The sequence below is a fragment of the Capra hircus genome, chromosome 10 (assembly GCF_001704415.2).
Source record: "Capra hircus breed San Clemente chromosome 10, ASM170441v1, whole genome shotgun sequence".
Lineage (NCBI taxonomy): Eukaryota > Metazoa > Chordata > Mammalia > Artiodactyla > Bovidae > Capra > Capra hircus.
The window spans coordinates 26974633-27000202 of record NC_030817.1 but is presented as its reverse complement, the minus strand read 5'-3'; the positions used below and the strand labels follow the sequence as shown (position 1 = coordinate 27000202).

The window sequence follows — 25570 nt, the reverse complement described above, 5'->3', positions numbered from 1 at the left end:
CGTAAAATGTGTATTATTCCCTTTCTGTAGCGGTGGACACTGCAGTTCAGAGCATTTGGGACTTGGTTGGGGTTTCCATGGTGATTCAGCTGGTAAAGAATCAGCCTCCAATGTACAAGACGTGGGATCGATCCCTGGCATGGGAAGATCCCCTGGAGAAGGGAAAGCCTACCTCTCCAGTATTCTGGCCTGGAGAATTCCACAGACTGTATAGTCCATAGGATCACAAAGAGTCGGACATGACTGAGCAACTTTCACAAGGCCAACAGAAGACTCTTTTAGGAAAGTGGCTACATTTATTCAGAGCACTGGTATCATGGTGGTAGTGGGTGGTTAGCAGCACAATTGATATTGGCTGGTGAGTGACACTGCTTTGTTGTGAAGTAGCAATATCACATCCAGAGAACTGCTACATGTTTGTTTTCTAAAAGTGTGGTGGATAATTAAGATTGATTATTCTGGCATTTTGTGCTGGTCATTAGAAAAATAGTATCTGAACGCAGATAAGAGAGTGGACCTTAAAAATCAGTGGATCTGGTAATTTGCATCAATTGCTTCTGGTCAAATAAAGATGATAAGTAATAACAGAATTAGGAAAAGTTAATGGGAAAAAGATGAAGAAACTTATTGCAAATATGTCATCAACTTTTCTTCTGTGAGCTTGTAGGCGGACTGGAGTTAATAATTGTCAGTTGTTAGGACAAGCTCAATATCTTAACTGACAAAAGGGAGATCCTTTACAATTCCTAGCTGGACCATAAATAACATGGTGCAGCTGAAAGAACAGGAAAAAGAACAGGGAGGTACTCCAGGGAAAATGTTGACATTTAAACCACTCTGTTAAAGAACTACCTACATGTACTTAACATGTCCCGCTATGGTACATATACCTTCCAATCCAATTTTGAAGATGACATAAAAGTCCCTTTCTCCCCACTGACAGTGCTTTCTTCAGTGCTGTTAGAACAGTAGGGCTCATTAGCAAACTGTATAATAATGAGAAAATGAAGCCTTTTAAACTACCACAAGGACTTAGCAATCCTTTCTACAAATTTCTGACAAACTCAAGAGTTTTTCTAATATCCCATTTGTGTCAAGAGAGTATTTTTCTCATTATGAAGCTATAGATATACAGTTTTCATAGCAAATGGATTGGAGAACTGACCCTGAACTAAGTAATATCTTATTCCTCACTTGTCATTTCATCAAAATAAAAGCGTTTTTCTTATTGCAGCAGAAATAGGCATTCGTCACTTGAAATTTTAAAAATACAGATAAGTGAAAGGAAGAAAACATTTAATCAAAATCACTAATAATTCCATCAATTAGAAAAAGATTTCTATTCAGATTTCACTTTTGAGTTGTAAAAATTCTAATCATAATAATCCAAAGTAAATACCAAGATTTCTCCTAAAAAGGGAACTGCTCTAGTGTTTTGAGGTTTTAGAGATAACGGATGCATATTAAGATATATTGCATAAGCAAACCGCAGTCATTTCAAAATAGCTTATGCCATTTATAAAAGCATATGCATTAATTTACATGGATTTTAAAAATACAGTTTCGCATACTTCTACTTGATCTTTGAGTCTTTAATGCCACTACGTGGATTCTTTGCCTAATCTCTGGTATGTCTCTGAAGATAATTCGTTATTTTCCTTCCGAACACCGATGTTACATAATTGTAACCTTTATTTGAAAAGGAAAAGTAAGGCCGTGAGGACTGCATGGGAAGAGACCGCGTTTGTCTTGTAATCCCACCTATGAAGGCTGCCTCTGTGCTCCGCACGGGGAAGTCGGAAGGCAAATGGCAGGATGGCCCTCAGGATTTTGACTGATAAACACTGTGACTCATTGAGTACCTGGCCCAGCCTCATTCCTCTTTCTGCTTTCTGTTCTCATACTCTTTCTAGCTTCTCAATTTGGATCCAGAGACATGTCTCAAAGCTTTTCTTCTCTATTCTGTTCCAGTTTTTCACGAGCCCCATTTAGTAAGTATATTCCTCTCTGGAGATGTTAACTGTTTCTCACCCAAAACAATTACATTGGAAATGTCATCATACCTTGTCTTCAGTCAGATCCTCCTGACCTTGGTAGCATGTTTTGATAAATAATTGTACTAAAACAATATTTGGATCAGTAATCTAACACTTGTAATTGATTCCACCTTCATAGCTTGGTTTTACTTTTTTCTAAAAAATTTTTTTGGCTGCACCCCAGCTTGTGGGATCATAGTTCCCCAACCACAGGCCGTTGTACTCCAACCCAGGCCCTTGGCAGTGAGAGCACGGAGTCTTAACCACTAGACCACCAGGAAGGTCCCTGGTTTTACTTTTTATTTACATTTTTTAGAAACCGTAGAAAAATTCATAAAAATTATTACATTTTATTGACTTGTTCATTAATAAAATTTCACTGTTAAAAACAGAAATGTCTGAGATAAATAGTTATTTTTAAGGTCTATACTTTCTTTTTACAAATACTATTTTTTCCTATGACTTTAAGATAGAAAACAGTGGATCCTACATGCCAGTCTAGCACAGGAACATTTTCTTGATTCACTGGTTATCAATTTGCTGTCTGTGGTTCTGTTTTTAATTTTTTCTCCTACATTTGATATTTTATACTTTTTTATTGAATGGCAATAAGTAGCTCTCTGAGACATTCTTATTAATACCCCTATATTAGCCTAATAATACTTACAGGACCATTTGGAGTGAGATGCTGTTTTATATTAAGTACACTGCTGGTATCACATCTGTCTCCAGATTCACGTGATGGGACATGCCCTCTCCTTTGCTTCCATAGCACCTTCTACATACATTTTTTAGAGGAAGAATTTCAATATGTGTTCATTTGTCATTCTCAAAAGATTGAATTCCTTAAGAGCAGTGCATAGCATATATAAATGCTAGCTGAGTAAGTGAAAGAGGGAATTAATGAAATGTAGAGTCGACTCATTAGAAAAGACTCTGATGCTTGGAAAGATTGAAAGCAAAAGAAGAGAGCAGCAGAGGATGGGATGGTTAGATAGCATCACTGACTCAGTGGTCATGAATCTAAGCAAACTGGAAGATAGTGAAGGACAGAGAAGCCTGGTGTGCCGCAGTCCACGGTGTCACAAATAGCTGGACACGACTTAGCGATTGAACAACTACAAAGCTAGCTCTATGAGGTACCAACCTGTTTTAGCTAAGAGCATGAACTCTGAAACCAAAACCACGTGGATTCAAATCTCAACTCCATCACAGTTCGGTATGTCCACGGACAGGGCTTCCCTGGTGGCTCACCTGGTAAAGAATCCGCATGCAATGTGGGAGACCTGGGTTCGATCCCTGGGTTGGGAAGGTATGTTTATGACATTTGTGCATCTCAGTTTTGTCATTTCAAGTACGGGATGAATACAGTACCTAACTCATACAGTTGTGCTCAGAACAGTATCTCTACATAGTAACTGCTGTATAAATGTTTGCTACTATTGCTATTGTCCTTTTATTTAATAGCCCTGGCATGGAATAGCAGGTGCCAATAGGAAATTGATTCTGGAATTCAGATTTTCGCCTGTCATCATGAAGAAGTATTTTCTTTCCACTTTGCGTTCAGGAGCTTTCAGTATGGAAAGAGGCAGGGGCGGTCTTTAGTACATCAAAAACTGAGGACATTTGTACCTTTACCAATCATCAGGCTGCACAGACTGGCCAGAACTAACAAGGAGCTTTTTATTTCAGAATTGTATCCACTTAGCATAGGAGCAGGAGAAGGAAATGGCAACCCACTGAAGAATTCTTGCCTGGAGAATCCCAGGGACAGGAGCCTGGTGGGCTGCCGTCTATGGGGTCGCACAGAGTCGGACTGCTAAGTTGAACGTGACTTAGCAGCATCAGCAGCATAGGAACAATGTTGCCTCAGGGAGACTCTGATTCATCTTACTTCTGAGGATAAAACAAATTAATTATTAATAAGCATGGTTTATTTGGTAGGTAAAAATCTTTAACAACAGTGATCCATGGGAGAGGTGATAAAGGAGTTTTAGATGATAAACAGTAGGCAGACAGGATTGAAAGATTTTTGAAGTCTGACTCTACTGCTGGATATATAATGATTTTTGTTCTTGTCATTTGGAAAAAGTGGTCTATTAGGTATGATTGATTGTATCTAGCTCTTGGCCTCGGGTTTATTTATTTTTTAGTCTCCCTCCTCAACATTTTATTATGAAGAATTTCTAATATACAGCAATGTTGACAGATTTAACAGTGAATACTCATGTATTCAACACAAAGATTCTGCCATTCTTGGTTTTCTATACTTTGTTGATCACGTATCTGCACACTTAACCATTCCTCTTTCCATCCCTGATACATTTTGTGTTCTTGTATATTTGGTTAGGTTTATTTTGATAAGAAAGTCATCATCTGAATGGGAGAAGTCAATGATTATTCTCAGCCCCCAGGATAGTAATAGCATACACATACATGAAGCAGTACTTTAAAAAGTTGATGGTAAGCATTACTCTTACTGGAAGGATTTCTTAAGAGTCAAAGTCGGGGCAGAGTAAAAACTGTGAGAGCAAGTGAGAGTGAAAGTCGCTCAGTGGGGTCCGACTCTTTGCGACCCCATAGACTATACAGTCCATGGAGTTCTCCAGGCCAGAATGGGTGGGTAGTCTTTTCCTTCTCCAAAGGATCTTCCCAACCTAGGGATCAAACCCATGTCTCCCGCATTGCAGGCGTATTCTTTACCAGCTGAGGCACAAGAGAAACCCAAGAATGCTGGAGAAAAATAAGGACTTGGGAAAATAATCAATATAATAGGTAACCCAGGAAAACATTCTTTTTCATACAGTATTTTTAGTTTCACTTTGCAAACTACATAGAACCAATTGTTATTGTTTCCCGTAAATGACAACCATCATGGAGCAGAAAAGGAAGTAAGTTAAATGAAAAGTTTTAAAGAAAATCCCTATAGGTGGAGGCTAATAATATGATACAAAGACCTAAGATATCAGTTTGTGTCAGCTTTACATCCTCTGGACAACTTACGGAATATAATCGTGTAGCTTTCCTTTTCACTGCTAGTACAGAATCCACAATGCTAGCCCTTGTGGAGTTCTGCCTGCAACTCTGAAGGGCCTGAATAGGTCATAGGGCAAAATCTTGACTATGATTCAGAAAAGAAGGCGTAGTCACTTTGTTCCTCATGAACTAAGCAAACACTCACTAGAAAGCTGTGATTCTTTTGGAGGGTGATTTCTGGCTGCTGTTGTTTTCTGGCAGTGCATGTTTACTGGAAATGCAGAGCTGCAGAGCACTAATGAGCATTTATCCCTTCTATTTTTAGTTCACTTCTTTAACTGAGATGAACATGATATGATCTCACTGAGTCAAAGGATGGCGTCTAGTCCTGTGCTTCCCACCGAAGACCAGCAGGTTTCCTTGGGCATTGATGATCTCCATTTTTCATTGCAAGGTAATTAAGATTGGTTGGGGTAACCCCATGGCACCTATGGAAACCTCGCTGTCATCTGTTCACAAATTGTATGGCTTTCTGTCTCTCTTATGGTAAAATCTATACATGTTGTTGTGTTAGTCGCTCAGTCGTGTCTGACTCTTTGCAATCTCATGGACTGTAGCCTTCTAGGCTTCTCTGTCCATAGAATTCTCTAGGCAAAAATAGCCTAGAGAGTGCATAGCCTTTCCCTTCTCCAGGGGATCTTCCTGACCTAAGGATCAAACCCTGGTCTCCTTCATTGCAGGCGGATTCTTTACTGTCTGAGCCACCAGGAAAGCCCAAAATATATACATATGTCTGCATTTTTCCATTTGTAGAAGCTTTAAGTATACTGCAGTATCTTTATTGCTATCTCAATATCTTTATTGCTTAGGAAAACAAGGAATACCTAAAAGGAATTTGGTATTTTGGTTTTTTACTCTTCAGTGCATGTGTTTTTTTTGCAATGAAAATTAAATACTTAATCATAGTTCGTTGTCATTGTTTACATTTAGTTTTCATCTTATTGTAAATCCTCTTTTAAATGTAATATGCTATTTTTGTCCTAATAAAAAGGAATAACAGTAATGCTAAAAGTGAATGAACTTTCAGTCACATGAATTATATGTGAATTTATGCGAGTACTGTCTGTATTTTTTTAATGCTTCTTGGCAATCTTTGTTATGATTTTGAAAATTCCTTAATCACTAGACTCTATCTTTGTTGCAAATCTTGAAGCTGAGTAAAGTTAGCTAGTGTAGAAAAAATAAGGCTACAGCAAGTCTTTGAAAATATTTATGTAACTCTGTGTTTTAAAGTAGTATAAAGATTATTGACAGTATTATGTAACATTCTTAGAATGTTACTTAGAAGCCATAGCCACAGGTTTGAGTCACTTGTTTTTTTAAATTTTGAGTTTATTATTCGAAAATCAAAATATAATAGACATACAACAATGTATCAGTTTCAGGTGTACAATATAACAAAATTCAATATTTGTTTACCTTGTGAAATAATCACCAAAATAAGTCTAATTAACATCTGTCATCGTACATAGTTGCAGAATTTTGTTCTTGTGATGAGGACTTTTAAGATTTACTCTCTTAGCAACTTTTAAATATGTAAAATAAAGTATTGTTAACTATAGTTGCCATGCTTGCATTATATTTATTTGAATCATGTATGATCAAGTCCCCGAAAGACTTTCCTTTGATATCTCTTTTTAATTAAAAATGTGTTTTGCATGATTACCTTCTTGACTTTAGGGGTCAAGGGCTTTTAAAAATAAACACTGTATAATTTGTATAGGCTCAGAAACATAATATGTTGAGTACTTAAAGTAAAAATTTTTTAAAGTCTCAATATGTACATTTTTATAGTGTCATATACTCTTCATCAGTAGTTGGAACCAATTTTTCATTTATCTGAAAAAACCCAATGTTCTTGTTTGTTTCTGATGTAAGTAACAATAACTCATGTGACCTAAAACGTGTCAGGAAGATAGTGCATCAATAAATGGTCAGGTAAATCCAGTTTTGTTCTTTTTCCTGAATCAATTGATCCTGATATTTATGTTTTTTTCCTTCCGGTTTTATTGAGATATAATTGATGTACAGCACTGTATGAGTTGAGGGTATACAGCCTAATGATTTGACTTACATACATCATGAAATGAATATCACAGGTTAGTGAACATCCATCATCTCATATAGATGCGAAATCAAAGAAATAGAAATTTAGTTCTATTTGGTGAGAACACATAGAATTTACTCTCTTAGCCACTTTCAATATGTACCATAGAATAGTGTTAGTTATATTTATCATGTACATTACACCTCTGATACTTATTTATCTTAGACCATGTGAAAGTGAAAGTGAAGTCGCTCAGTCGTGTCGGACTCTTTGCAACCCCATGGACTGTAGCCTACTAGGCTCCTCAACTAGACTTAATTTAGTGGTCCTTTTGAAACTTTTAGAAATATTTAATTACTATGTTATGTAACAGGAGCTAATATAGTGTTGGAAGTCAATAAAACTTCAAAAATAACCAATCGAACATATAAACTCATAGGAAAAGATCAGACTTGTTGCCAGTTGTGGCAGTAGTGGTGGAGTTGGCTGAAAGCAGTCATAGGGCGCAGACTTCTAAAGGTAAACCTAATTTCAAATGCTGGCTCTGACTCTTACCAGTTCTTAGATAAGAGACTTTATCTTTTTTGAGTCTCCGTTTCCTCATATTTAGAATATGGGTGATAATGCCTATCTTGCCCCTGTGCTTTGAGGATGAACCTTATGCAGGCTTAGCACAGTGCCTGCCAGATACAGAGTAGGAACTCAGTAGATGCATCATAATTTCTTTGTATTTATTGCAGTTAAAGTCTTTGTTCCAAAGGATTTTTGTGCAGGAGCACAAGGCTAGAGTAGAACCTGTGTGCTGGACAGGAAGAAATTGTAAGCCAGAAGTCTGGTTTTCATTGACTTGTGTTTTGTTTTGTTTTGACATTTCTATTCAACTCTGGGAAATAGTGGAGGTCAGAGGAGCCTGGTGTGCTGCAGTCCGTGGGGTCACAAAGAGGCGGACATGACTTAGAGGCTGAACAACAACAACAATTCAGTGGCTTCGCGTCACATGTACAATAAAGTCTAAACTTGGTGGTGTGGCTCACACAGACTGTTTGCTGTGCGCCTTTCCCTGTGCCCTCATCTCCTGCAAGCACCCTATTCTCCAGTCCCACAGGCCCCTGAGGAGTCGGACCTGCACCACCCCACCTACTGCTTGTGTGCTTTTGTTAAGGTGGTGTTGCTCCCCTGCCATCTCCTCCTGCAAGAGTCCAGCTCATCCAGTCCTGCTGTGTCCCTGTCCATCCCAAACTTAGCCAGACTCGGCTTCCTCCACAAGCCCCACTCTTCCTCTGGCTAAGATTTACGCTTCTCCTTTCTCCCATAGCACCTACTTTAGCACTTATTGTAGTGTTTATCTTATAAATGTTATATTTAAAAATGCTTTCTTCCCCACTGCAGAGTTTTATGTAGCATACTCTAGTTTACACAGCACCCTTTTGTACATTATCTCACTTGATCCTCACACCCACATTGTAAGGTAGATATTTTATCTTCCAGATACAGGGAAGGAAGCTGTGGCTCACAAAGGTGGAATTACTCTCCCAGGGTCATGCAGCTAGTGAGCAGCAGAGCTAGGTTTTGACCTGGAGGGTAGCTCTCTTTCCACTGCACCACACCCACTCTGACACAGTTCAGAGAACAATCTGAAAGAGGGAATTTTCCTAACAACTTTCTTTGGAAAGTGCACATAAATCTTAGCTTCATTTTAGTCAACCCATAGCGAACTTTTATTTTTTAAAAATTTATAGCTATCTTTCACATCCTGAATATGGATGGGCATTTTAAAGTAACAGGTTCACAGGTTCTCAGGTTCACAAATAGCTCAAAATAATTAACAAATTACTGGTAAGTGAGTGTTTCCTATAGCATGTTTTTAATAAAATTTGGTTATTACAGTTTGTTTTACAATAGGAGATGAGTGTGGGCTGTTTGGCAGTGGAAATGTGGTATACATGCGCTGCTAGTGTGAATGATTTGCCTTCATGGTCTCTCTAGAGGAATGTAGAGCTGGGTATATTGCTCTATAGGGGGAGAGGTGGAAAGCCAATACTATAATGTAGTTGCCTTTACACAGAACAAGAGCTGCTCACATTAGCTACGTACCCTCAACCGAGGAGTTCCCGTGACTGTAGAATGAAGGCTTAACTGTGAAATGAATGGGTGTCCCAAAGTCAAGTTCTATATTGTTATTAGCAGATTTACAATGATTTTTCTGGCCTGAATTCTTTCTTGTTGAAAGAGAGAAAGAAAGCAAGGAGAAAGAGAAGAAGGAAGGAAAGAACTTGTATGTACTTCTGACAGTAACTTTGGTTTCATTGCAGGATTGTTAGCTATGTAGACAAAAAATTGATACATAACTTTATGAACATTAGTTACTTCCAAACTGCAGGCTGTTGGCAGTAGTCTTAAAAGCATTCAGCTCTGTCCACTCTGTAAGCTGACTTGTATTTCACAAAATTCACACGTGCTTAATGATCCTTGGAGTAATAGGAAAAAGAGATTTTATGTAAAATGAGCGTCTCAGGATGACTGCTCATAAGAAAGTTTTCCTCCTCAATTTCAGAGCCTTTTTAAAAGGAAGAAAGAGGCCTATTTAACTAACAATGCCTGTTTTATTTTAACCAAAAACTTACATAAGATGAGACAATTACTGCCACACCTTGCCTGCAAATCATATGCTCAAGGAAAGATTAAAATGTCTGCATTGAAATGTGGTGAATCATTGTTGATATGCTATGAAAACAGGTATCTTATGTGTTCAGGGCCAACAAGGCATCAGACCTAGGGAATCAGGCAGTGCCTTGCTGAAATTCATAGAGCAGGACAATAAACAAGCAACTTTGGACAATAAACAAGCAACTTTGTCTTTCTCTTTGTTCATCGTTTGTGTGATCTTTGAGAAAATGTCTTTATGGAGGGATTTTTTTTTAAGGGTCCTTTTTGTAAAGAGAGATTTTTGTTTTCTTAGTGTAATGAGGATGACAGCATTGAAACAGTTGGCTTTTGGGGACGAAAAGGAAATGGAATTTGTGAGTTTGAGGATTTATGAATTTGATTAATGTAAAAAAATGGAATTTATTTTAGTTTAGTGCATTTTGTGCTGCTATGGATGGTGCACATTTGAAATAAATTATATATATGAAAGTTCAAGCTATTTAAAATGAGAAATAAATGGCTGCTATTTGCTTAACTGAAGTTTCCATTACAGAATTTCTTTATACCTTTCCATTGGATTTCTTTCTTGGCAAAAATGATAGGTGCTTCCTTCCCTTTTATCCTAAGAGAATGCTGCTGCTGCTGCTAAGTCGCTTCAGTCGTGTCCGACTCCTACTGACCCCATGGACTGCAGCCTACCAGGCCCCTCTGTCCATGGGATTTTCCAGGCAAGAGTACTGGAGTGGGTTGCCATTTCCTTCTCCAATGCATGAAAGTGAAAAGCGAAAGTGAAGTCGCTCAATCGTGTCCGACTCCTAGTGACCCCATGGACTACAGCCTACCAGGCCCCTCTGTCCATGGGATTTTCCAGGCAAGAGTACTGGAGTGGGTTGCCATTGCCTTCTCTGTCCTAAGAGAATAGTAACTACTTTTTTTTTTGTCTGAAATAACATCTCTACTAAGCTTGTCAGGTGGGGAAAGTTATGGTCAGAGGATAATTCTTTGATGTATCGGGCAGATATGATTATAGAAGCAGTAAGGGGTAAAGTTGAATAATACCACCAAGTTTTCAAGTTGTATGGAATTTTCTTTGCTATTCTGTTTAATTTTGAGATGAAAGGAGGAATCCCTTCAGTAGCATTTCTGAGATGAAGATTCTGGAGGGAGTTGAATTTAAGCTAAGAAGTTTGAGGATTATGCTTTTAGGTAGCAGGTAGTTATGGGTCTTGAGAAGGAGAGGACAGGGTCCATGGTGAGAATTGTGCTTTAGGAGACTAATCTGACTTTGAGGTGTGGGAAGACTTGAGAGGGATGAGAAAGTGAAGTTGGAGAAACTGACTAGAGAGTTCTACTCAGTACTCTGTGGTGACCTAAATGGGAAGGAAATCTAACAAAGAGTGGATAAATGTAGGGGTATGACAATTCATTTAGCTGTTTAGCAAGAAAGTAACACAACACTGTAAAGCAACTGTAATCCAATAAAAATTAAGTAAAAAAAAGTTTTGCAAATATCTGGGTGTTGGGTAATATTGGCTTGGATTCAAGTGACAGCAGTGAGTAGGAAAGGATGGGACAGATAAACTGTTAGTTGGACTATGTAATTATAATATATAATATAATATGACTCTGCAAATATTGACTATGGATAATAAGATGGAGAAGAGCCAAAGTTAGAAGCTGAGCTGCTTAAAATAAAGCAGTAGCAACTAAAATGTCCAAAGACCTCCCTTTTAATTTAGTGTGTTTTCACTATTATAATAGCATCACATAATAAGACCATTAAGTACTGTTTTATATCAATGTATTTAAAATAAATTGTTGCAGGTAAAAGATCCTGTTTTCAAAGAAACTCTTTCTTGAGAACTTCCTATGTCGTGGAAAGCTTAAAAGCATAACATAGGTAGAGGACCCACTTGAAAGTCAAATTAATAGTGAGTGAAACTGACACCTGGAATTTAACACAATATTTTAAATCAGCTATACTTCAAAAAAAAAGTGAAATTGACTGACTAGGCTGACTCATCTTGTGATATTTTAAGTGGCAGCTGTGACAATTTTGAATTATTTTGGAGAATTAATATATTTCATATTTAAGTTTTCTTTTTAACACATAAATATGATAATTTGGGGGCCATAAAAGAACACAAGAAATTTATGTACCTCGAGCACATTATTTTGTTTTGAAAAATGAGGTCGGCCCATGATACCTCATTAGAACAACAGTTTTCAAATACAGAATATCATCATCAATTAGACAAAGGACTAGGAAGGAGTGTGTATGCTATTACCTTTGCACCATATGAGGAATTAACTTCCATGCAGTCCTGCTAAAATGCTGGTGGATGGTTAATCCTCTGCGTGAACCTGTATAAAACCACGTTTAGCCAACTTACTGTGTTGTTTCAAACAGTGCTCATATGTTTTGTTTAGTGCTGTTATCTTCCAGATGACATACTTTAAAAGATTGAAAAGCCCTTTGTGCCTTCTGAGTAGACATTGCTTTGTGGACTGAGCAGTGAAATGTGAGTCTCTATAGTTATTACTCTAATTTATTCATGATTTACTGAGTATCCGTCTGAAGGGTGGCTTTCAATTTAAGTATAATTTTTAATAATATTATAAAATATTTATGTTCATTGGGGTAGATTACAAGCATAATTGTGTGATGTTGAATTTTATTCAGTTGTTCAGTAAATACTGGATGCCAACCATAGGTAGGATGTTAAGGCTGCAAAGATGAACAGACTGAACACCTTCCAGAGATGTGTAGCCAAGCTGTGCTTTTGCCTATTGATGTCAGGAGAAAGTGACATCAACAAATAATATAAATAAGAACTTCGCTGGAGTTTTTCCTGCTGAATCCTCTGTAATTGTTTCTTATCCTGGAGTTTCCTTTTGTCTTTTGACATCACTTGTTCTAATCAGCCATCTGAGTTCCTCTAAGGGTGTGTTAGGTACCCTGCATAGGAAATCTTGTATCTTTATTGACAGTGAAATTTCTGACATGTTTTAGGCTTTTAATAAACAACTGTGTAATGAAAAAATGAGTAGCCATTCCAATATAAAAGTATAGATAAGGAGTCTGGGATTAATATACACTCATTACTATACATAAAAAAGATAATCAACAAAGACCTACTGTATAGCACAGGAAACTCAATATTCTGTAATAACCTATATGCAAAAAGAAGCTGGAAAAGGATGGATGCATGTATAACTGAATCACTTTGCTGTATACCTGAAACTAAAACACTAATGTAAATCAGCTATATTCCAATATAAAGTAAAAATTTAATTTAGAAGGAAAATATATATATAAAGTACCCTGAATTTGAAGAATTGTTCTGTGTTCAGGAAAATTAGACAGGATAGAAATATAGATTTCCTTAGAAACAAGGCAGTAAGGTGTGTATGTGATGTTTAAGGGCTCAATAGTGTTTTAGTATCGTGTTTCTGAGAGAAATTCTATTCAGCCTTATGACAGTGAGTAAATGAAGCTGTGTGAAGTCTGAGAAAGAGGAGTAGATTGAATAAAATGCTTTTGAGTAGAATTTCTGCCCTTTTGCACTCAGGTCCCCACTGTGGGATTTTGATGGAACTGATGAATGAAGGGTAAGAAATGTGCAGACAATATTTTTGCTCCTCTAACCAAGGCACACCGCTTCATTATTATGAATAGAAGCAAATTATCTCTGGCTTTCTTTCTTTTTTTTTTTTTTTGCCAATTAGATGACTATTACACCCAGAGAAATTAATTAAGTTATAGTCCTTCATCAGCTATCAGTGCTGGACTGTTTCGACAAAAAACCTTCCAGAAAATTCCTGAAATCATAATAGCTGAGATCTTTTGCTATGTTTTTTTTTTTCTTCTTTTTTGGAGGATTATTAACCTCCATATTGTAAAGCTTCATAATCTTAAAAATATTTCAATTAAATGAAAAACACAATAACTCTGTAAGAAGTAGTGTTTGCAGTGGACAGTGTTTTTCAGGGAAAGGTCCCTTTCCCCCCCTCCACTGGCACCCCTTAGTGGTATATACTGTTTCGTCTTCTGGGAACTTTGGTTCTGTTTTTGCCAGGAGTTTGGGGATAAGCTTACTTTATTCTGGGTCAGTTACATTTTGAAAAGTAGGGCAAGATAAATCCAGGGTCATTTAAGAGTCTTGTTAAAGTAGGTTAACAAAGATCTCATTCATTTCTTATAGGAATCAGAATCCTTTTTAATTAGTCCCATGGGAGATACAAGATTTTTTTCTGAGCATTTGTGTATGTCTGTGTCTTGGGAGGGGGTGTACTTATTCGGAGCTTGAAGTAGTATGTTAGAAGACATAAAACTCAAAATGATTTCCCCTTAGGAAATGGTAAAGTTTGAAATAAATATGAGAGATTAATTTACAACCACTTAGTGGTTTTAGTGTGTGATTTTATACTCTAAAACATTGGAGGTCACTGTAAATGTGCCTCTTCAAGGGATTACTTCCCTCATCTGGTTTCATCACTGGTGATTATAATTCTTCCAAACGGTTCCATTTTTCTAGAACGTTCAGCAGAGAAACTTGGTAAAAGCTAACTGATGTTTGTTGTTCTCAGTATGTATGGGAAGTGAAGTTGACTGGTAACCACCAGGTATTTTTAAAGTCATTTAAAAATGATAGATAAAGGCTATGAATGATTTATTACAGAAAGAAAGGCAGTGAGTGACGTTCTCAATGTGTGTATCTGTACAGGAGAGAGATGAGAGTCTGGTGGACAGTCTCTCCTGGTCAGTCTCTCCTGGTCATTCATGGTCTTTGAAGTGACACGTGGTGAATGAGCATGGGAAGAAAAGGGAGAAGAGTAGCTGCACACACTGGCTGTCTGCCTGTGGGGTGCGGCAGCACCCTCCGGTTTTGCTTTGGTCCTTTCAGCCTTTGCTACACAGAGGACTGCCAGTTATGGGCAGTGAAATGCTACACAGTCAAAGGCACTTGGTTCAAATATAGAACACGTGGCCCTTCTCAAATTTGAGTAACATGTAAGATCTTTGCAAAACGTTGGCATTGTTGGCCCTGTCTTCAGTTAAGGATGTTTATAGTGGGAACCAGTTCTGCTCTGTGCCTCCGTCTACCTCAGTTTGAATGTTTACTTGGCAGAACTTCCAGGGTGGTTTGATGTCTTCAAAACAAAATGTTTCACAAGTACAGGTGAATTCGCAGTGAACTGCTTCATTGCATAATTACAGTTTTTATGAATACAGGTCAATCTATTCGTTAATATATTCATGCAATTTGTGTTCCTTGAAACCCCACTTGTATCAAGCACTATTTTTTTTAAAATCAAGCACTCTTTTGGGTTGCGAGATTATTGAGGTGAATGACTCCAACAAACTTCATGTGTCCATGATGCTTGCATTTCAATTGGAGAGACAATAAATAATTAACAAAAAATATCAACTATTAAAAATGGATTTATGTAATTGTTGTTTGGGTGTCTTCTTTAGATCAGGTTGTCAGAGAAGGAGAAGACACGTAAGGAGAGATTGAATGACATGATGGAGCTGCTCTGCAAAGAACTGGGGAAGAACATTCTAGTCTGAGGCAATAACTCAAGGAAAAGCTCAAAAGCAGAAACAAACCTGGTGAATTTGTGGAGCCAGGGGAGCCTGGTGTGGTTGGATTGTGGTGGACGAGGGGCAGTGTGATTGGTATTGGAGAGCAAGGCAAAGCAGAGCTTGGTCAGGCAGGGATTCGTCAGCTCTAAGGTTAAGATGTGTGGAAGGGAAACCTTTGGAAAATTTTAATGAAGGGAGTAACATGATCTGATGTACATTTTCCAAAAGATCATTCTGGTTGCTGGGTGGAGAGGGGATTATCTGGGAGTGGGAGGGGAAACAGGAAAGCCAGTTTTGTTGTAGCCATGGTGAGATATAGAATTTGGACCAGGGTGGAAGCAATGGGATGAAGAACCCTGTATTTTTTTTTGTTTTTTTTTCCCCAAAGGATATTTGTGAATGTTGGGATGTGTGGGGGTGAATTATAGGATAAATTAAGGGTAATTTCTAAATTTTTGCCTTGAGCAGTTGAGCAGTTGGTTATATAATTTATTATGATGAAGAAGTTTGGTGGATAAACAACTTTTGGGGGAAATCAAGCATTGATTTTTGCCACGATAGATATGAGATGCTTATTTGATATCCAAATGGAGATGTCTAGTAGATAACTGGATATCAGGACTCAGAGTTCTAGAGACTTGACAGCTATCAGCATATGGCTGGTGTACTTATATTTAAAGCCACAGACTGAGATCACCTGTGGAGCTACAGCCCTTTTAGGTCCTGTGGTGTTCAGAGGTCAAACAGAAGAGGGAGGAGCAGGCAAAGAACACTGAGGATTGGTCAAAGCCAAAGAAGGAAAACTAGGCAAGCTGGTGGGCTGGAAACCCCTCCGTGAAGATATTTCAAGAAGAGGGGATGGTCAACTGTGTTGAGTAGACAAATGGCCCCTGGATTTGGGCTCATGGTGTCAGTTGGTGGCTCAAACACATTTGCTCTACTCAGGTGGTGAGGTGGAGGCCTGACTGGAGTGAGTTAAGGAGAAAATGAGAGGTGAGCAAACAGAAACAGTGACTTAACATTTCAAGAGATTTGGATGATATCAGGTACTTGTTGAAAGAAAACATAGGATTTTTTAAAAGTAAGAGATGCTACTCCATTAATGGTTATGCTTTTCTTAAGTATAGGTTGTTTTTTTTTTTTCCCTAGGGCCCCATTCATTCATTTATTTGTTACTAAGCAAGTTATCTTTTTAAATGCTTGTGATGTATAAGACACTATACTGAGCACAGGGAATGGTACATAGCTTTTGCCATCCTGCAACAAAGATACAGACCAGTCTCTCGGCAGTATAGTATGATGTGTACTACAGGAGGAAGGTGGCATGGTGCTGTAGAAGTTCAGAGTAAGAACACCTCCCTCAGACTTGAGGATCAGGGAGAGCTTCCCGTAGGAAGTGGTTTCTAAGCTTAGACCTAACATGTTAACAGATGAGAAGGCTGAAGATGGAAAGAGGGTTTCAGGCAGTGGTGACAGCGTATCAAAGCCAGAAGATGTCTGAACATGGCACATTCAAGGAAATGGATGTTCAGTGAGTCTGAAGTTTGGAGTTTGAAGGAGAGTGTGAAAAGATGAAGTCACGTAGGGGCTTCCCTGGTGGTCCAGTGGTTAAGGCTTTGCCTTCCAACGCAGGGGGTGCAGGTTGGTTCCCTGGTTGAGGAGCTAGGATCCCACGTGCCTTCAGCCAAAAAACCAAAGCATAAAACAGAAGCAATATTGTAACAAATTCAATAAAGACGCTAAATTTTTTTAAAAACTGAGGTCATGTAAGCGTATAGAGGTTTGACATTTTTCTTAAGACCAAGAGAAGGCAACAGAAGCATTCTGAGTAGAAGCTTATTCAGAACTGGTGATGTAGAAATCACCTAGGGAGAGCTGTGGGGTGTGGTCATGTGGGGTGGAATGTGAAGAGGAAGACCAGTGGAGTCTGTTACCGCAGTCTAACTGAGACATAATGATGTCCTGATCTAGGAGGCGCTAGTGCAGATAGAAATGGGTACCCAGAGATATCTAATAGGCCCAATTTTCAGAGCTTTGAATTTTTAAATTTTTTATTTTATTTATTTTTAAAATTTTTATTGGAGTATATTTGATTTACAATGTTGTGTTAGTTTCAGGTGTACAGCAAAGTGAATCAGTTATAGTGAAAGTGTGAAGTCGCTCAGTCATGTCTGACTCTTTGCAACCATAGACTGTAGCCTACCAGGCTCTTCCGTCCATGGAATTTCCCAGGCTAGAGTACTGGAGTGGGTTGCTGTTTCCTTTTCCAGAGGATCTTCCCAACCCAGGATCGAATCTGGGTCTCCCAAATTGCAGGTAGACGCTTTACCATCTGAGCCAGCTGGGAAGCCAGCAGGAATCAGTTCTACATATACATGTATCTACTCTCTCTCTCTTTCTTTTTTTTTAGATTCTTTTCCCATATAGGCCATTACAGAGTATTGAGTAGAGTTCCCTGAGCTATACAGTATGTCCTTATTACTTATCTATTTTATATATAATAGTGTGTGTATGCCAATTCCAATCTCCCAATTTATTCCTTCCCCTTCATGCCCTGGTAACCATACATTTGCTTTTTATATCCATGACTCTACTTCTATTTTGTAAATAAGCTCATTTGTACCCACTCTTTTTTATTTAGCATCCACATATAAGGGATGTCATATGAGAAAATGTTTACTTTATTTCAGTTTTGTTGAGATAATTATCAGGGCTTTTTGATTGAGTGGGTGTGGGAAAGGAAGGGAGTAGCAGGTATCAAAGGTGACTCAGGTTTATTCTTTAGCAAACGAACAGACGATGGAACCATTTACTGGGGAAAAGACGCAGAACAACTTTGATGGGAGAGGGAGTTGGTGGAGATGGTAACTCAGTTCTGGAAATGTTGAGTTTGAAGTGTGTCCCTGAAATAATTAAGTGGGGTACCCAGAAGATAGTGGGGTAAACATGCACACAGCTCAGGAGAAATGGACACCTGGGCTGAAGGTAAAGGTGTGGAAGTGATGAGTGTATAAATGGTAATTTGTTCCGTGGGAGTAGATGACAGAACCTAGAGAAAGAGAAGAAGGGCCTAGACCGAACATTCCAGAGATGAAAGAAGCCAAACAAACACATAGTAGAGCTTGGAAGGGGTGTCCAGAGAAGCAGAAAGAAAACCAGCTGAGTGTGGTAGCATGGAATCCTAAGAGACTATTTCATGAAGGAGGGGGTAGTAAATAGTATCAAAAGTTTCAGGAGTCCAAAAAAATACTGACCAGTACCCATGAGGTTAGCAGTGGGCATATTATAAGTGGCCCAGCTGAGAACTAAGTGGAGAGGCAGGGGTAGATGCCAGATTTTGGTGGGTTGAGAAGTGAGTGGTAGGTGAGGAAGTGAAGATAGCCAGGGTAGACAATTCTTTCAAGAAGTTTGGGTTTGAAGGGGAGGAGAGAAATAGGGTGATAGCTGGAGGAGACATAGATCTGGCATTTCAGCTGATTTTTAATTATCATGAAAAGAACATGGATTTTGATATCAGATGCATCTGGATTTGAATTTCTCTTTCAGCCAGATGTGACATCTAGAGCACAGGATCCAGGACATAGTAGATTTTCAATAAATGCTTATTGCATGAGTGGCTACAAATCCTTCATCTTTTGAATCTACAGTTTTCTCATTTACAGAATGCCTGCCTGAGCACTTGACTAGAAATGAAAATGAAATGTTAGTTGCTCAGTCATGTCCGATCTCTGGGATCCCCTGGACAGTAGCCTGCCAGGCTCCTCTATCCATGGGATTCTCCAGGGAAGAATACTGGAGTGGGTTACCATTCCCAGAAACTTTAAGGAAATAGTCTCGTTGTTCCTTACCCTTGAGTCCTACTTATTCCTGGACATAGCATGCCTTCTGAGTCTCTTGAGGTGTGTCTTAGGATCCCCATAAATTAGAATAGATTTATATTTGAGTTATTAATTCATTATGTTAACATCTCAGAGTTTATTATTTCATTACTATTTTTTCTAGGTCCTTCCTGTTCCCTTGTATTTTTTTCAAGAATAAGTCACACGTATAAACCCATCTAATTACTTTAGCGAGGGGTTTCTCAGCGTGAGCTGTGTGATCCCTCTCAGTCAGAATCTCTGGGAATTGGGGCATAGAACCCTGCACTTAACCTCTGACCTCCAGTTGATTAGCTGACATTCAAAAGTGTAAGAATCCTAAATTTGTAACCACAGCACCATCTCTTTAGCTCAGTCTGGCTCTTTTGAACTCAGAAGTCAGAGGTATTTGGACTGCTGGCTCAAATGGAAGATGTTCAGGCTCACACCTTCAGAGGAAGGTGATTTTCAGAAGAAAAGTGCTCACAGTGTTAATGTGGTTGTTAAAAAGTAGTAGGGAGTGAGAAATATGTGTTAAAAGAAATGGAGTCGTCTCTTTGATTTATTCATTCCACAGATATTTTTTATTGAGCAACCCAGGTGAGTCAGAAGAGGGTAGGAAAGAAGAGAAGCAAAAAGCACCCCAGATCCTAGGCACGCCATCTGCATTGCGGGCTCATTTTCATGTGCTGGAAGTGCAAAGTTTGTTTTTGCAGAGAGCCAGGAGCTGTGTTCCGTGTGGCTGGAAACAAAAGCCTCAGTGTGAAGGTCTCAGGTGTTTGCATGAGGGCGCGGTTGCCTCATGTGGCTACACGACCTGGCTGGATCCTACATGCTAAGGCCCAGAGCAGAAATTCCTTGCTCTGTGTCACAGCGTTTCCCAGCCAACTAAGACCTTAAATCTCTGGATTGACTGGGGGAAAATAGCAGCAAAGCCCCACTCGCACCTTCCAGCCAGATAACCAACAAATACTTTTTGAATCCGAACAACATGAAATGCACTGGGGTACGTACTGCACGCAAGATGAGGAGCAAAATCAGGGTTGGCCTTTGCTCTCCTGGGGCCCACAGGCTAATGAGGAAGCAGATAGTAATCAAAGAATTTCACAGGTCTTAGCTGCTATTTGGGGGGTAACAGCATTATAGAGCTATAATTCAACATGTGGTTCACATACCATGCAGCTCACCCACTTATAGTGTACAATTCAGTCATTTTTAGTATACTCACAAAGTTGTGCAACCATCACGCTTAATTTTAGAATGTTTTTATCATCCCCCCGCCCCCAAAGAAACCCCATACCCTTTCAATATTATTCCAAAACCTTCTCCTCCTCCTGGTATCAGCCCTGAACAAACACTGATCTACTTTCTGTGTCTGTAGATTGTCCTATTCTGGATGTTTCATACAAATGGGATCATATACTATGTGGTATTTTGTGATGGCTTCTTTCAGTTAGCATAATGATTTCAACATTCATCCATGTTGTAGCTAATATTCATTTGTATAGCTCGCGCATAATCTGGGCCAAGGATTGGTAGACTTTTTTTGTAAAGAACAAAGTAGTAAATATTTAACTTGGAGATCTGTATGGTCTCTGCCGCAACTATGCAACTTGCCATTTTAGCATGAACGTAGCTACAGACAATACGTAAGTAAATGAATGTGTCTGTGTTCCAAAATAACTTTATTTACAAAAATAGGCAATAGGCTACATTTGGTCTTTGGGGGTATCAGTTGTTAATCTCTGATCTACATAACAAGTGTTTAATCCTCTTAACAACTCTGAGGTAGGCACTGCTATCCCCATTTTGCAGATGAGAAGGCTGAGGCTCACAGCTTGTATGTATGGCAAATATGGATCAAACTCAGGTAGTCTGGCTCTAGAGTCCATGCTCTTAATCTTGTCAGTGATTATAAGTTGAGGCAAGTGCTTAAGTAGTAGAGGAAGACAAATTGGCTTAGGTTTCCTTTGGGATGCAACTATTGAGCTGAGCCCTAAGTGTAATTAGAAGTTATGTACGTGAAGGGGAAAGAAAGAAAGTGAAGTAGCTCAGTTGTGTCTGACTCTTTGCAACCCCGTGGACTGTAGCCCACCAGGCTCCTCCGTCCATGGGCTTCTCCAGACAAGAATACTGGAGTAGGTTGCCATTTCCTTCTCCAGGGGATCTTCCCAACCCAGGGATCGAACCCAGGTCTCCCACATTGCAGGCAGACGCTTTAACCTCTGACCCACCAGGGGAGGGTGGTACAAACAGGTGTGGCAGGAGGACCATAACTTCTAGAGGTCCTGGAGGAAGATGGAGTGTCTGGAGCACTGGGCTCCGGGGAAGGGTAGTGTTAATATGTGCTGAAGCTGGAGAGATGCTGTGGGTGAACCAGGCAGGGCTTCATAGGCTGTTCTTCTTTTGACCCTCAGAGCAGAGAGAAACCATCCGAAGGTGGAAAAGATGCTGTGGGCAGATTTGCTAGTTGAAGTGCAGAATAGATTGAAGGGAGCAGAGCCGACGTGATTGGCCATGGCTGCGGTCTGCAGCAGAGCTGACGGGGCAGGAGGGCCGTCAGATGTAGAGAAGGAAGTGCATATGCCAGAGGCACGTGGAGGCAAAGTTGGCAGGATTTGGCAAAAGGCTGTACCTGGGGCTGATAAAAGATGGTGGCGTCAAACCCATGAGATGAAAGCACAGATGAGGACAAGTTTGGGGAGAAGTAGGGAGGTAGAGTGTGGTTTCAGTCCTGGAATGCTGGTTTGACAGTCAATTGCTGTTTCTTGTTTTTTTTTTTTTTTTTCTTTTCCATAGTGACATTGTAGATTCTCCAGGGAGGAAGTACTTCAATGAAAAGAATTCTGAGGTAGAGATATGTTTGCGTACTGTGCTTATGAGATATGTTAGCTAAGACTTAGCTTCTAAACTCACTTTTCTGATTCAGTAAGTAAGGCCTCAGTCTTGGTACTATTTATTTTTCTTTCTTGCTTGTTTGTTTGGCGTATGGTTGGTTGCAAGAAAATGTGTTGTAAATTGTTGCCTTGCTTTCTCTATTGGTTAATAGTCTCCCCTTTGGTAGTTCAGTCACAGGCCTTTTCCTGTCTATTCTTAAGATATTTTAGGCTTTTCTTGTTTTGGTTTTGCGTGCCTGTGTATTTTCTTTCTCTTAATGTGTTTCTTCATTTATTTCTATTTGTTATCATCTCCTTGAGAAACAATAGAAGAGGTGGCCTTATTGTTTTTAGTTCCCTTTCTATCGGATAACAGCTTGGGTAAGATTCTTTGGGATGGCTGTTGGAACACATGGCTAAAATGTGTAGTATTATTGTCTTACTGAATTTATTTATCTTTACTGTGGCTGTCCCAACTAACAAGGAGTTGGCAGGATTATTTCAGGGGAGAGAAACAGGGTCTCATTAGTACATGCCCTTTTGTTCAAGACATTTTCTTAGCAGAATAAAGAAATTGCCCAGGGGTTTTTATTTATTCACTTTATTAATTTTTTTGAGTTTATGTTGTTTTTTAATTTTTACAATGTTGGGTTGGTTTCTGCTATACAGCAATGTGACTCAATCATAATTATACACTATTTTTATATGTATAAAATATATACTCCCCTTTCCCCCATCCCACCCCCTAGGTCATCCCAGAGTGCCAGATTGTTCTCCCTGTGTTATACAGCAACTTCTCACCAGCCATCGGTTTTACACATGATAGTGTATATATGTTGATGCTACTTTCTCCATTTGTCCCCCTCTTTCCCTCCCCAGCTGTGTCTAAAGTTGCCTAGGGGTTTTTAAAACAAGGATTAGGATAAGACCTAGGCCTAGTAACCATTGCCAATAAATTCTTCTCCAGGCAACGACAATTCAGTTTGAGCCTCAGTCTTTTAATCTTTACTAAATCTTTCAGTCAGCTAAATTTATTGAGTATCTCTTCTCTACATGGCACTGGGTTAAGAGGAAGCAACAACACAAAAGGATAAAGGTTGAGTTTTAAGGTTTGTGCATTGAGTAGAAGAGAAGCCAGATGCAGGAGCATGACTGCAGTACGTGAGCAGCAAGTGGTACTTACCGTAAGACAGAAACAAAACTGTTGAGTTTTTCACGGAGCTATCCTGTCATAAAAATACAGATGGGATCATTGTAAACACGTTACGTTATAACTTGCTCTCTTTCACTTAAGAGAATACACACACAGGCACATATATATCCACTTTGTTCTTTTTACTAGCCAGATATCATTTTCTTCCTTCCTGTTTATGTGGAAGGTTTATGATCTTTTAATGATTTTCTTATGGTTCAACAGATGCTTTTCTGATTTAAATAGTGTAGCTAAATCATGTTTATTTTGAATTATCAACTTGAAAAATATCATGTATAGTAATTCATTTATATATACATTCATTCAGTCAGTCGACAAGTTTTGGCTGAGTGTCTTTTACTTCTTGGAGCTAGAGAGCCAATGACCAATCAAAACAAATCCTTGCCCTTTAGAATTTCTTTTCTTTGCCTGCCTAATCTAGAAGGGATGTATAGGAGATTGTTAATTAATGTTGTCTCAGGGCAAGGAAAGTGGGTGTTTGGGAAAGTTAAGAATAACTTGGAATTCTATTACTGTTTGAAAAAATTGTTTTATGAGGATTATATACTTTCTAATGGTAAAGATAAAAAAAAAAAAAGATCCAACAAAGTGTTGTGGTAAGCCAGAGCCAGCAGAGACTATTTCTGTTTTGCAAAGGGAACATTGAACAGAAAATGTCTTATTTTAACAAATGTCAATCTAACACCCGCCATGTGCTGGGTGCTGGGGTTTCTGTGGGTCCAGAGGGATATGGAAGAATTGTCCAATCCAGAGGGTACATAGCATATTGATGCAGAAAACAGTGCAACTCAGTTGGGGAATTGTAGATACTCTGGTTTGGCTAGGGCAGTAGGATATGAGTGGAGAAGTTATGGGAGATGAGTCAGGAAAAAGTTGATCAGAGTCAGATTATGAATGAATGACCTAGAATGTTAGACTAAGAATTCATTAAGGAATTAGGGAATGATGAAAAGATTTTAATGAGGAGAATGAAAGATCCAAGTAATAAATCTGGGGCCATGTGCAGTAAACCTGTAATCAGTAATCCACTAGAGAAAGGGAAATTCCTGGATAGAAGGAGGTTACAAAGCTTCCTTGGTGACCTCATGCAGTAGAGAACATTCTTGGAGAAGCCACATTGTAGTAATGCATTCCTCTGTATTTTAGTGAAAATGTAAATTAGAGATTCTTATGCCTGGGTGACTTTTAATAATGGGAAGGACTGCTGGAGTCAACATTTTAGATGAACTTTTGTGAAACTGGACCTTTCTGAGACCCAGTGGCCATGGTAGTTTTATAATGAGCTTAGTAATGAATTTATAATCCACCCTCTTTAATTGAGCTTAACTCAATTTGTTTTCATTTAAGTTCCCCTCCAGCCAAAGATATGAGTTGCCAGCTCACAAAAGGCAGATTGAATAAGAACAAACTCAGGGATTAAATGTATTTTTATGGTAATGACACCTAGAGAAAATCTTTTCCTTCTATGCCTCCTTTCTCAAACTCAGCCAGATTTTTACCAAGAATGATAAGGACACCTATATGGGCCTGAATAAAATTCACTGACTATATTTTCCTGCCTTATACATATTTTTTATTTGCCTTAATAAAATTAGGAGAGAGAATTTCTCACTTTCTCTACTCCTTGGTATTTAAAAAAACTCATCATTATGGTAGATTTTATTCTCTTTCTGCTTTTGTTTTTTTTCCATCCCTAACATGTGCTGATTAAAAGGGCCTATTCTCATTATTTAGCCATAAAAAAGAATGAAGTCAATGCCATTTGCAGCAACATGAATGGCCCTAGAGATTATCATGCTAGGTGAAGTAAGTCAGACAGAGAAGGACAACTATATTATGATGTCACTTAAATGTGGAATCTAAAAATGACACCTATGAACTCATTTACAAAACAGAAATAGACTCACAGACTTAGAAAACAAACTTATGGTTACCAAAGGGGAAAGGTGGGGAGGAGGAATAAATTAGGAAGTTGAGATTAACATGTACATAATATTATATATAAAATAGATAATCAACAAAGACTGTATAGCACAGGAAACTCTACTCAATACTCTTTAATAACCTATATGGCAAAAGAATATGAAAAAGAACAGGTATATATGTATCTGAATCATTTTGCTGGACACCTGAAACTAACACAACTATACTCCAATATAAAATTAAATTTTAAAAATTAAAGAAATAGAATAAAAAATAAAAGGTCCTGTTCTTTTCATGCCATTCCATGAAAAGTTTTTATTATTTTATTAGGAAGTTACTCTGAAAG

General features: G+C 38.6%; 1 protein-coding gene across 1 annotated transcript in view; it reads left to right on the top strand.

Annotated features, from left to right (window-relative positions):
- Nucleotides 1-25570, top strand: part of SYNE2 (spectrin repeat containing nuclear envelope protein 2) — a 323992-nt gene that overhangs the window by 46501 nt on the left and 251921 nt on the right. Inside the window, 1 exon segment of the mRNA XM_018054080.1 lies at nucleotides 5338-5466. Within this exon segment, the coding sequence (XP_017909569.1) occupies nucleotides 5367-5466 (100 nt within the window). The 5' untranslated portion in view covers nucleotides 5338-5366.